This window comes from Lutra lutra, chromosome 6 (assembly GCF_902655055.1).
Source record: "Lutra lutra chromosome 6, mLutLut1.2, whole genome shotgun sequence".
Lineage (NCBI taxonomy): Eukaryota > Metazoa > Chordata > Mammalia > Carnivora > Mustelidae > Lutra > Lutra lutra.
Window position 1 is genome coordinate 109,136,329 of NC_062283.1, and position 12,869 is coordinate 109,149,197.

The 12,869-nt window shown below is 34.9% G+C and overlaps 1 protein-coding gene across 5 annotated transcripts in view; it reads right to left on the minus strand.

Moving 5' to 3' along the window:
- Positions 1–4,495: 4,495 nt before the first annotated feature.
- The window catches only part of SNX14 (sorting nexin 14), an 84,969-nt gene continuing 76,595 nt past the window's right edge, over positions 4,496–12,869 (minus strand). For all 5 annotated transcript variants that reach the window (XM_047732116.1, XM_047732117.1, XM_047732119.1 and 2 more), the window contains 8 exons: positions 12,822–12,862; positions 12,560–12,679; positions 9,501–9,624; positions 9,053–9,217; positions 8,819–8,914; positions 6,071–6,162; positions 5,274–5,330; positions 4,496–4,701 (listed from right to left, as the gene is read on the minus strand). In XM_047732116.1, coding sequence (XP_047588072.1) covers positions 4,663–4,701; positions 5,274–5,330; positions 6,071–6,162; positions 8,819–8,914; positions 9,053–9,217; positions 9,501–9,624; positions 12,560–12,679; positions 12,822–12,862 — 734 coding nt within the window. In that variant the 3' untranslated portion in view covers positions 4,496–4,662. The remainder of the gene's footprint in view (positions 4,702–5,273; positions 5,331–6,070; positions 6,163–8,818; positions 8,915–9,052; positions 9,218–9,500; positions 9,625–12,559; positions 12,680–12,821; positions 12,863–12,869) is intronic.

Genomic DNA, 12,869 nt, shown 5'->3' on the forward strand with positions numbered 1-12,869 from the left:
CCAGCCATCAAAAAGAATGAAATCTTGCCATCTGCAATGACGTGGATGGAACCAGAAGGTATCCTGCTGAGCGAAATAAGTCAGTCAGAGAAGGACAAGTATCATATGATTTCACTCACATGTGGAATGTAAGAAACAAAACAGATGAACATAATGGAAGAGAAGGAAAAATAAGACAAAATCAGAGAGGGAGACAAACCATAAGAGACTCTTAACTATAGGAAACAAACAGGGTTGCTGGAGGGGAGGTAGATAGGGGTGGGATAACTGGTTGATGGGCACAAAGAAGGGCACTTGATGGAATGAGCACTGGTTGTTATATGCAACTGATGAATCATTAAATTCTACCTCTGAAACTAGTAACAACTACATGTTAATTAAATTGAATTTAAATTTAAAAAAAGATAGTTGCCTTTCTCCAAAGATTCAATTCCCCCGTTCCCTAATATGAAGGTAATTTATAATTTTTCTAACAGTATTCCTTTTCTTTCCTCTTTTGTTCTTCTATACCAGGGATTAGCAAAGCATAGCCTGAGGGCCAAATCCTGCCTGCCACTGCTTTTAAGTAAATAGGGTGTCACTGAAATACACAACCATTACCTGAAGTGTTTGGCAGAAAAAAACCATAAATATCAAACTAAGAAAAAAAATAAATAAAAATAAACTATTTTTCCCTGGAACTCATAGGCCGCAGGTTAAAGATTTCTCCTCTGTATATCTAGCACTGTCAAACAGATTACTGAATACATTATAAAAAGCAGACCTGAAAGGGAATACAGTGAACTAGCAAGACCTATTCATTTTTTCATCCATTCATTTAAGTCAATCATTATGCTAATGTTGACTATATCTGAAATTACAACTTGTATATACATCATTACACAGTCTGCTAAGAACAGTGGCAAACTGGACTTCTATTTTTATTTCTATTGTAAAATCAAGTGGTTTTTAGTAAGTCAATGAATAATAATTTAAGTGCTTGCTTTCAATCATTTCTCAGAATCTTCGGGTATCTATAAATGATTATATAGAAAACACAATTTTATAATGTCCTTTTAAATCTGAAAACATCTTTCCATCTATTTTTCATTTTATCCCCTCAACCAGAAACACTGATAGTTGTTTCTACAAACACATTTCAAAATGTGAAGCTCACGTACTAGAGGACACACATAAAGATGGAGAGAAAGTAATGTACAAAGTAAATACTTGAAATGACTGGAGAACATGCTTTTTATTTTTATTTTTTTTTATTTATTTTTTTTTTAAAGAATTTATTTATTTATTTGACAGACAGAGATCACAAGTAGGCAGAGAAGCAGGCAGAGAGAGAGGAGGAAGCAGGCTCCCCGCAGAGCAGAGAGCCCGACGTGGGGCTCGATCCCAGGACTCTGAGATCATGACCTGAGCCGAAGGCAGAGGCTTTAACCCACTGAGCCACCCAGGCGCCCCTAGAACATGCTTTTTAAAAAGCATCCAAAGAATGCCTACTTTTGGAAATAAAAGCTTCTTTTATGGGGCAACACTAACGAGCACATGAAGATGAGAGACAAATCTAAGTTTGAATTCTAACTTCACTACTCTCTCTGACTTTAATATCCTTACTGATAATATAGAAATAGTATCATCTCACAATTATTGTGATGGATGATAAATACAAACAAAGGGCTGATATCCAAGATCTATAGAGAACTCCTCAAACTCCACACAAAACAGATAATCATGTCAAAAAATGGGCAGAAGACATGAACAGACACTTCTCCAATGAAGACATACAAATGGCTATCAGACACATGAAAAAATATTCATCGTCACTAGCCATCAGGGAGATTCAAATCAAAACCACATTGAGAGACCACCTTACACCAGTTAGAATGGCCAAAATTAACAAGACAGTAAACAACATGTGTTGGAGAGGATGTGGAAAAAGGGGAACCCTCTTAAACTGTTGGTAGGAATACAAGTTGGTACAGCCACTTTGGAAAACAGTTGGAGATTCCTTAAGAAATTAAAAATACAGCTACCCTATGACCCTACAATTGCACTACTGGGTATTTACTCCAAAGATACAGATGTAGTGAAAAGAAGGGCCATCTGTACCCCAATGTTCACAGCAGCAATGGCTACAATCGCCGAACTGTGGAAAGAACCAAGATGCCCTTCAACGGACAAATGGATAAAGAAGATGTAGTCCATATATACAATGGAGTCCTATGCCTCCATCAGAAAGGATGAATACCCAACTTTTGTATCAACATGGTTGGGACTGGAAGAGATCATGCTGAGTGAAATAAGTCAAGCAGAGAGAGTCAATTATCATATGGTTTCGCTTACTTGTGGAGCATAAGGAAATACACGGAGGACATGGGAAGATGGAGAGGAGAAGGGAGGTGGGGGAAATTGGAGGGGGAGATGAACCATGAGAGACTGTGGAACTCTGCGGAACTAACTGAGGGTTTTGGAGGGGAGGGAGGTGAGGGGTTAGATGAGCCTGGTGGTGGGTACTAAGGAGGGCATGTATTGCATGGAACACTGGGTATGGTGCATAAACAATGAATTCTGGAACACTGAAAAGAAATTTTAAAAATAAAAATTTAAAAAATAATAATAAAATGTGATAATGTATATAAAATGCCTGGCTGACAGAGACTGCATCTAGTTCCTTTTTCTTTTATAATGTGAATGATTACTTTTGTATGTGTAGATTTTTACACATCACATTTTCTTTAAATAAGAGCTCACCCACTGCTATTAATTGAATTGTATCCTCCTAAAATTCTTATGTTGGGAGCACCTGGGTGGTTCCATTAAGCATCTACTTTCAGCTCTGGTCATGATCCTGGAGTCCTGGGATTGAGTCCCATGTTGGGCTCCCAGATCCTCAAGGATTCTGCTTCTCCCCCTCTTTCTTCCTCTCTCTCTGCCTCTCTCCCCGCTCATGCTCTGTCTTTCAAATAAATTAATAAAATCTTAAAACAAAACAAAACAAAAAAAACTCTAATGTTGAAGCCCAAAACTGCTTTAACACAAAAATTCTCCATATTTGGAGATGGGTCCTTTAGGAGGTTATCAAGGTTAAATGAGATCATAAGAGTGGAACCCTAATCCAATAGGACTGGTGGCCTTATAAGAAGAAGAGAGAGAGATCTCCTTCTCTCTTCCCTCACACCTACACAAAGAGGTCAGGGGCACATGTGAGAAGGTGGCCAAATGCAAACCAAAAGAAGAGGCCCCAGAATGAAACCTACTTTGTCAGTACCTCTTCTTGGACTTCTACCCTCCAGAACTGTGAGAAATAAATTTGTTGTTTAAGCCACCCAGTCTGTGGTATTTCGTTATGGCAGCCCATGTAGAATAATGCACTCCTAACAACATTTTTCTCATCTAAATAAAGAGAATATCACAATTTATAGGACAGTAGGTAAGAATGGCAAAAAAAGGGCTATAAAATATTTTATTTTTCCAGTTTATCATGACATTTTAAATAACAGTGTTTAAAATGCTATGGATTTAAATGTGAAGAGTTAACCTGATTCATCTTCTACCTATCCCTGAGAAATTAGTAAATGTTTAAGGCGTGGTATTAAAGCACTGATTCACAGAAACTCATATATATTCTAGAATTTTCAAGCAATTAAAAATATAAAAAATTACTAACAAAGCCTTTTCAAAAACTGTAATACCTAATAACCATTTTTAATACCTTGGGAAAAAAATAAGTGAATAGTATTAAATAGGTTAATTTCTAAATTGTATTTAGTTTCATATTACCTAGCTTAGTATCTAATACATAGCTGAAACTCAGTAAGTGTATTCTAAATGAATGCTACAATCAGTTAGCAAATACAAAACTCTCAATCTTGAAAGACAAATTTGTTTCAAGGAGAAAAGTAAGAACGTGGGAGGGAATTGTGAGTACAATTCTGAACATTGACTCTAAAATTTTAAGTTAACTTTCCTCAAGAAATACAATTATTTTCTGTGTGGAGAGACAACAGACATAAACCAAAAATCTACTTGACTAAACTGTTTACATAAGATTTTGGAATATGGCTACAACATTCATTCAATAAAATGCAACTGCAACCCCACAATCACAAACATCTGTAAGTAGTCAGTGTTCACACTTAAAAAGGGCTATAACTTGTCAATCCAAAAAAGAGTACAGAGTAGTCCTTTGTTTCTTATGAAAAACTCATAAAGAATGTCTTCTTTACAGGCATGTAGTTAACTAATATAGAAAATAGGAATAAGAAGAAAAAAAATCTACTAAAATGTATTAACTCTAAATAAGAAAGCAAAACAGATCTTACTCCTGTTTCTCCATACTAAACGTAAATATTTTCAAAGTGATAGAATTCAAAGAGTATTGGTTTTATCCATTTGCCCTAAGAGGATTATGAATTATCTCTTTTAAAATGGCAATAACAAATGACAGATGTTCTAATAAAATTTGGAAAACGGGTAAAAAAAAAAAAAAGACTATGAAACCCAATCACTTGTGACCATTATTAAGTTTGTGTTAGTCTTTATTAAAACAAAAAATCAAAATTTCAGACACTGGATTACATGATATATACAAGAATATACAAAAGTAAAAGAAAATACTACACTAGCACAGCAGAAATTTGTTATCTGGTATTCTTTCCCAAATCCAAATGCTTATATCCAGGAAGTCACAGAGGTAACTTCTTTTTGTACCTAAAAGTAGAAATAAATCTACTTAATAGAAGACAACAAAACAGGGTTCATTTGTGAAGTGCCTAATGATTCCATTTCTAACCTAAGAAAGATATATATAGATATATATAGATTTATATATACCCCCCTCCAGATTCAATACAATAATATTATTACCATTCTCTAATTCCAACTCATTTTGTACTCTTGGGTTCACGTAAGCTCAACTGCCCCAAAACACTCAAGTCTAACTTCTATAGCCTTCAGTGTTACAGACAGAGAACAGCCTAAAGAGCTTGGAACTTTCTAGTGCTAGGATTTAAACTTACACCTTCCTCCGGAAAGATTCTGCAGGGTATAATGTTCCTATCTGCTTATAATTAGGAAGGAACAAAGTCAAAACACAGGCTATTCCTTTCCCATCCCCCCAAAACCAACTCTATGAAAAAAGAAAATATAGGGAGTCATTTATTAAGGCTGTTTATTTTTAAAAGGACCATAGCCACAAGGGTTTCCTTGATTTTTGTGTCCCTAATTAAGATGTCAGCATATCATTAAAAACATTAAGAATAAAACTACTGCTTCTCCATTACCTTATTGAGCTCAGGAAATAGTTCTTGTATCACAATGTCCAATAAAACGTAAGTCAGCTAAAGCACAAAAAAAAAGAAAAAAAAAATTTAAGGCATTAGATAAAAGCCATAAAAATGATAAGAACAAAATTCAGGACTGTGGTTACCTCTAAACAAGAAGGCTGGGAATAGAACTCAGATACACATGTCTTCATATGTGTACATTTTACTATTATGCTGCATAAATGTTAAAGACACAAGCAGGACACAAAATTTTAACTATAAAGATCTCAACAAAATATGTACAGACTGAACTATATATGTATTTTATTCTATGTAATCTAAATGATGGAATTCTTAATTTTTAAATTTTTGCTTTATTTCATGAAGTTTGTATATGATGAATCTATGTTTAAGTCAAAACAACTCATGTGATAAAGAGAAAAAAAAAAGCAACTCTGAACTCTAGAGAACAATGATGGCTACCACAGGTGAGGTGGGTGTGCGGATGGGTGATATAGGTGACAGGGGTTAAGGAGTGTGCTTATCATGATGAGCACTGAGTAACGTGTAAAATTGTTGAACCATGATAATGTACACGTGAAACTAATACAACACTGTATGTTAACTAATTTAAAAAAATAATCAGCAAAAAAGAGTAAGAGATAAAATAGTGTTTTCTTCTATCTGAATGGCCGATGTGCACTGTCTTGATTTAATGTAGTGTCACTTCACAATTAATAATATACCAGACACCCTACTGTGGGTCCTTCAAAAAATCTAGCCAACACTAGTTAACGTGCTTTGATGAATTTTACCTGCTTATTGAGAACTGGCTGTTGTAAGCCATCAAAGAGAAGTCTGATGCTTTCATACTTGGCTTCTTCACCAATACACTTGACTATCAGATCTAAAAGAGAAAACCAAATGTGAAACATTTTACATTATAAGGTGACTCATCATTAACTGAACCAGAAAGCAAAATCTTCCCCTGTTTCCCAGGTATTACACAAAAACTATAAATCCGCATTTCCTAAACTAGTGTTCTGCGAAGGGCTCCTAGAAAAAAGGCTTCTACAGTCAAGTTAAGAAACTCGCCCTTTTGGAGATTCACAATGCACAAAGTATACTACAAGCTCTGAGGAATATTGCAATAAAGAAATCTACTTATACTATTAAGTGATAAAAGACAGTTAGAAAATAATACATATTATGTTATCCCATTCAGGTAAAACAAAATCAAATCCTACAAGTCTGTGTATACATTTGTACACACATGTACAGAAATGCACAGAAAAATGTGAGTATGAATACCAAGCTGATTCGGGAGAAAATGGCTTCTATTTTTTACTCTAATACTTTTCATAATGTTTGAGTATCTTAATATCAGAAAAGAAGCTTAATTTTTGAACATTGACTTTCCTCAATGACTATGACCTCTTGAATTTACTTTTGTACTTTTTGTGTAATTATTACTAACCATCTTACAGAACGATCTTTTTGGGAAATGTTTAAACACTTATTTAGGATCCAAAAATTTCTGATACATGTTTGATTGCACAGCTGTCATGTATCATTTCTCTTCCAAAGAGTCAGTCCTTACTAAAAAAAATCTCTGTTTTCCCCAGAAGAGGAAAATAAAATTATTCTTAAGTAAAGAAAGTGCTCAAATATTTGTCCTTTCCCCTGCCCCCCAACATAATAAAACTATTAATTATGTTCTTAAAAAGTTTTCACCTTATGTTTGCTTCTAGGAGATAAATCTAACCCAAGGAGGCAAAGGCCAAATTAAATTTATAATAAGCATAGCAGATCCTTGATATTTTCAAGACATGTAGCCTGATATGGATCTTTATGAATCCTCTAAGTCAGCAATACTACATAGAATTTCCCAGTTAAGACGCATGGAGCATAATGGACAAAAATAATCCTTTCAGATCCTTTACGAGTCCCTGAGTAAGAAATGAGGGGTAAACAGGAAAACATGCTAAGTTTACTCACTAAATTACTCCTTCCAAAGAGAAGTCTTTTAAAATAGATGTGATTCAGATTTGTGCCTCAGCAAAATAATAAATTAATACATTCATGGCTTCTGTGTTGTCTCTAATATCAAAACTAAGACTGTTAAAGCCATGAATGCTAAGGGCTCCTGTTACAAAACAGGTAAGAAATTATTTCATCATTTACCTACAGAAGACTTAGCCCAAAATAGCTTTTATTCACTTTTATATTCAGATCAGGGATTTAACTTAACCGTCTTCATAAAGGGCAGCAGGACTATTCTGAGACTAATTGTTCAATGATGAAGATTCTCTAAGATACAGTCCAAAGGCCTCTTCAAGTCCTACTCTGTACTTTCTCTCTGGGCATGATTATCCACTACACATAACTCCCATATCTCTATCTTTTACCATTTGTTTCTCTAATTTCAAAACCTGGATGGATATCTAACTCCTTATTAGAGAGTTCCTCCTGAATAATGTACAGGCAATTCACACTCAAAATATTCTAAACTAAGTATCCTCTGCTTTGACCCTTTGATTTTTTCTTCCTTGTATTTCCCACTCTATAAAAGGTTACTACCATTCATTTACCTTATGGCTCAAGCCTACCTCCTTTACGGAAGTGATCATTCTCTTCCTCTGAGATACTCTGTGACTTGAACAGGCCTCCATCACATGTATGTTTTGTCTGTATACCTGTCTTCCTGCTAGACGGAACTACTCAAGTATACTTTTATAGCCCTTGCTCTCCGCATAGTGCCTGACATGTGTAAAGTGCTCAGTAAGTTTAGAATGAATTAATTAATTCTGATATTTTACTCATAAACACTATTGTAGTTCTTCTCAGAGCATAATGGGTGGCAGGATTCCAATAGTCCCACAAACCTATCACTTACATCAGTCTGATTGTAAGTGGCTGATACAATAATCTGGCTACTGCATTAGAAAAAGCCTTTCTTAAAGTTCATAGTGCTTATATCATAAAAACCAAATTTAATTAACTAATGAGTTAATTTTACTTGTTTTTTTATTAACTATTTCTAAAATGGTAACTCAAAATAAAAATTAGTTTCAATAATCCAATATACCTTGTGGGGTGCCTGGATGGTTCAGCTGGTTAGGCATCTAACTTAGATTTCAGCTCAGATCATGATCTGGAGTTTTGAGATTGAGCCCCACATCAGGCTCCACACTTGGTGCAATTTGAGATTCTCTTTCTCCCTCTTCCTCTGCCCCTCCCCTAACTTATGTGCTTGCTCTCTCTCTCCAAATAAAATATTTTTAAGATTTTATTAATTTGAGAGAGAGAGATTGAGAGAGAGAGAGAGAGAGAGCAAGCACGAGAAGGGGAAAGTCAGAGGGAGAAGCAGACTCCCTGCTAAGCAGAGAGCTGGATGCAGGACTCTATCCCAGGACTCCAGGATCATGACCTAAGCCGAAGGCAGTCGCCCAACCAATTGAGCCACCCAGGCATCCTCTCCAAATAAAATCTTAAAAGAAAATTGCTACACATTGTTATCTCAAAGAAATGCTAGTCTATATTAAACTACTTAAATATTATACCTGGAATGTAATTCATCATTTCTTCAAAAGTCTGTTTTGCTCGTTTTTGCTTATCTTGGAGAGAGCGAGGTTCAGTGTTTTCACAGAATACAGCATCTAAAAAGAGAAAAAAAAATATTCGCTAGAATTTTTACCTGTTACAAATTACTTCATTGCAGAAATCCTAGTAAACCAATGAAAAGCAAGACACCAAAGCACATTAAACATGAAACAAACACATGACAAAATACAAACCTCTGAGAAGTGTTATGAGTGAGACCAAACGGTGCTCCTGGAACAGTTGTTCTAGTTTACAATGAAGGTAGTAGTCAGTGTACATTTCCAGGGTGTTTTTAAACAGGATTCGAGTTCCCATTAAGAGATGATGAAGCCAGTCAGGAACTTGGAAGACCACCCGTCCTGAGAAGGATCATATGGAATATTTTGTTAAGATAAACAGATATTCCAAACATTCTCCAGTATAAAAAACCATAAACGGTCATTATTTTATTTGTAAACATTAGTAAATTTAGTATGTTCAAGACCCAATTATATAAAATTCTTATAAAAGAAGTATCTTCAATTTAAAAAGAAGTTTTATGGGACAATGGGACAATAGTGAAGAGCATTAATTTGTACCACAGAAGAAACGATACATAAATGAAAAATAGGTCTTCGCAGTAACCACATGTATCTTACCTACCTACATACATCAGGTAATCATAGACTCCTTCTACAGTCATCATCTCCATAAAATAATTCTGGTTTTGCTTTCTTTCTGTATTCTCAGCACGGTTTGCATTATTCTTAAACAGATCACTGAAAAGCTAATGTAAAAATTGAAGTAATAAAGAGATAGTTTATTACACCTGATGGTAACAATCACTAAAGTTAACATGAACAGAGCACAGGCACTTACACTTTTCCAATCAAACAGAATTATCGGATAGATTAAGCTCTGCCTCTAAAGTTTCATGTTTATGCCCAAAATTGAATAAAAAATACATATTCCTCCCAAAATAGTATACAAAAGTCTGCATTAATTTTAGACACAAGGAAATTTAGACACAAAGGAAATTCATTATTCATGAAGAAACTCTTTTTTTGAACACCAAAAGGAGCAAATGAACATGTAAAGATGTGTAAATATATTGATGACAGCTAATTTTAAAACTAACATGACTTAACAAATTATAATCCACAATTAAAGGGTGTTTAGATGTGAACACTTAGCTTTAACCAAAATTTATTTGGACAATAATAGTCACAGTCCAGAAATGCCTAATCAGTGTGAAAACAAGATGTAGAAAATTACTTATAGTGAAAAATGATGAAATGCAACTAAACCTCAGCCCTACTTACTCCCAGGATATGCAAAAAAGTATATTATCGGTAATAATAATAAAATAGCAGAAATCAAGGAACTAAAGTTTGATAGAAAAGATCAACAAGTCAAAAGATGAAAAAGACAAAATCTTTGGCAAGACAGATCAAAAGAAAAAAAAAGAAAAAGACAGAAATAATATTAAAAAATCAAAGGGAACATAGCTACAGATGTCAGAAAAAAACAACCTTAGGCCAAAAAAATTTCAAATTAAGATAGAATAAAAAAATGTATTGAAAAATATAACCTATTGGGGTGTCTAGGTGGCTCAGCTGGTTAAGGGTCTGACTCTTGATTTGGCTCAGGTCACGATCTGACGGTTGTAAGACGGAACCCTGCATCAGGCTCCAAGCTGGGTGTAGAATCTGCTTAAGATTCTCTCTCTCTCTCTCTCTTCCCCTCTCCTTCTGCCCCTCCCCCTCCTTAAAAAAAAAAATATATATATATATATATATAAAACCTATCAAAACTGACTCATTTTGGGGCAGCACCTGGGTGGCTCAGATGATTGGACCTGACTCTTGGTTTCAGCTCAAGTCATGATCTTGGGGTCATGGGATCAAGCCCTGCATCAGGCTCCACACTCGGCTCGGGAATCTGCTTGTGCCTCTCCCCGTTCTTCCCCAAGCTCTCTCTCTCACACACACACACACACACACACACACTCTCTCTCTCTCTCTCAGGTGAATAAATAAAATCTTTGGAGGCAAAAAACTGACTCACACAACAAATGTGAAGAATACTACATTCATTAAAGAAATTAAATTGGCTTTTAAAAAAACCTTCCTATAAACAAAACAAGGCTTAGGTGACTTTTTTTTTTTTTTAAAGATTTATTTTTTTATTTATTTGACAGACAGAGATCACAAGTAGGCAGAGAGGCAGGCAGAGGGAAAGGAGGAAGCAGGCTCCCTGCTGAGCAGAGAGCCCGATGCGGGGCTCGATCCCAGGACCCTGGGATCATGACCTGAGCCGAAGGCAGAGGCTTTAACCCACTGAGCCACCCAGGCGCCCCAAGGCTTAGGTGACTTTAACAACCAGTTCTACCAATTATTTAAAGAACTACTAATTCCAATTATAACTTTACCAGCAAACAGAAAAAGGTTAATGTAACTGATACCAGAATGTGACAAAGATAGAATGAGAAAGAAAAATTACAGGCCAAGGCCATCCACAAACAGGAATGTAAACTTCCTTACCCTTATTTATAAAGAATATCTATGAAAAAAGCTATGTTATGCTATATGGTTTAATGGTGAAACACTGAAATCATGCCCTTTGTATAGTGGTTCATAGCCATGAGAAACAAAACCATCATTTGCATATAAGTGTGCAAATCTAAAAGAATTAATAGATGTATTACTAAAGTTAATACAAGTCTAGCAAGGCTATTGAATTTAAAAAAATCAATACACAAAAATTAACTATTTGTTTACCAAAAAGGAAGTTATAAAGTGGAAAAAACACGAAAAATATCTTTTATAGTAATAACAAAAAGGTGAGGCTTTGCAGGAAGCGGGAGGGCTAGCCTTTGAGCTCAACAGCTCTCCATGCTAAGCACTATTCTGGAACTAAAGTGAACATCCTTTGTTTTTAATTTCATTTTATTTATTTGTCAGAGAGACAGAGAGAGAGGGAGAGTGCCAGACAGAGCACAGGCAGGGGGGACTAGCAGGCAGAGAGAGAAGGAGACTCCCCACTGAGCAAGGAGCCCAATGGACAACTTGACCCTGGGATCATGACCTGAGCCAAAGGCAGACACTTAACCGACTGAGCCACCCAGGAATCCCTAAAGTGAGCTTCCTGCAAACTGGAAATGTATCTTCATTTTCTAGTGCCTTGCACTCATATATAATATAATATAATATTATATATATTATGGATAATATATTATTATATTATATATATTATCCATAATATATATTATATTATATTATATTATATCCATATATTATTATATATATGGATAATATATATTATCCATAATATATATAATAATAATCACGATAATACACCTGCTTAATGAATGGATTAAATACTACATAAGCCATTGAAATGAGATAAAATAAACATCAAATCAATATAAATACATTATATCAATTAATTTGAGTATTGGCTGTTGTTGATTTACAACCTAAGAAAACCACCTTAAAAATATCCCCCAAATACAGAAATGGCAGAAGTTTACAAATACCATTAGCGAAAGAAACACTTACCTGTTAAAGAGGCAGCTTAAAATACCCTCTTTAACTGCACAACTGATTTTCACATAAAAGACATAAGTCCCATTCATTTCATTAACACCAACATTCCCTATAATGGAAAAGTCTCAAGTAGGACAACTTCAAACTTCACGACTCTAAGGCAAGACACACTACCTTCTTGTTGTTTTCTGAAGTAGGGCTGAGAATAGTCAGTTCCGGTTTACTCGGTTTAGGCTTTGGAGATTCACAAGAATTAATGAAATTCATGATGAAAGGTTCCAAATGCTGACCTTTCTGTTGTGATACAGAAATCATGATATGAAAATAAAAACTCAAGATTATGACTTTTAATAATCATATAACCCATTAAAGTTCACTGATATTAGATGTGCTTATAACTATCATGTTACAGAATATACATAAATCAGTTATTCACCTCTTTTATTAGTTTTCCAGGAACAGACTTTATAATTTTCCCTGCAAT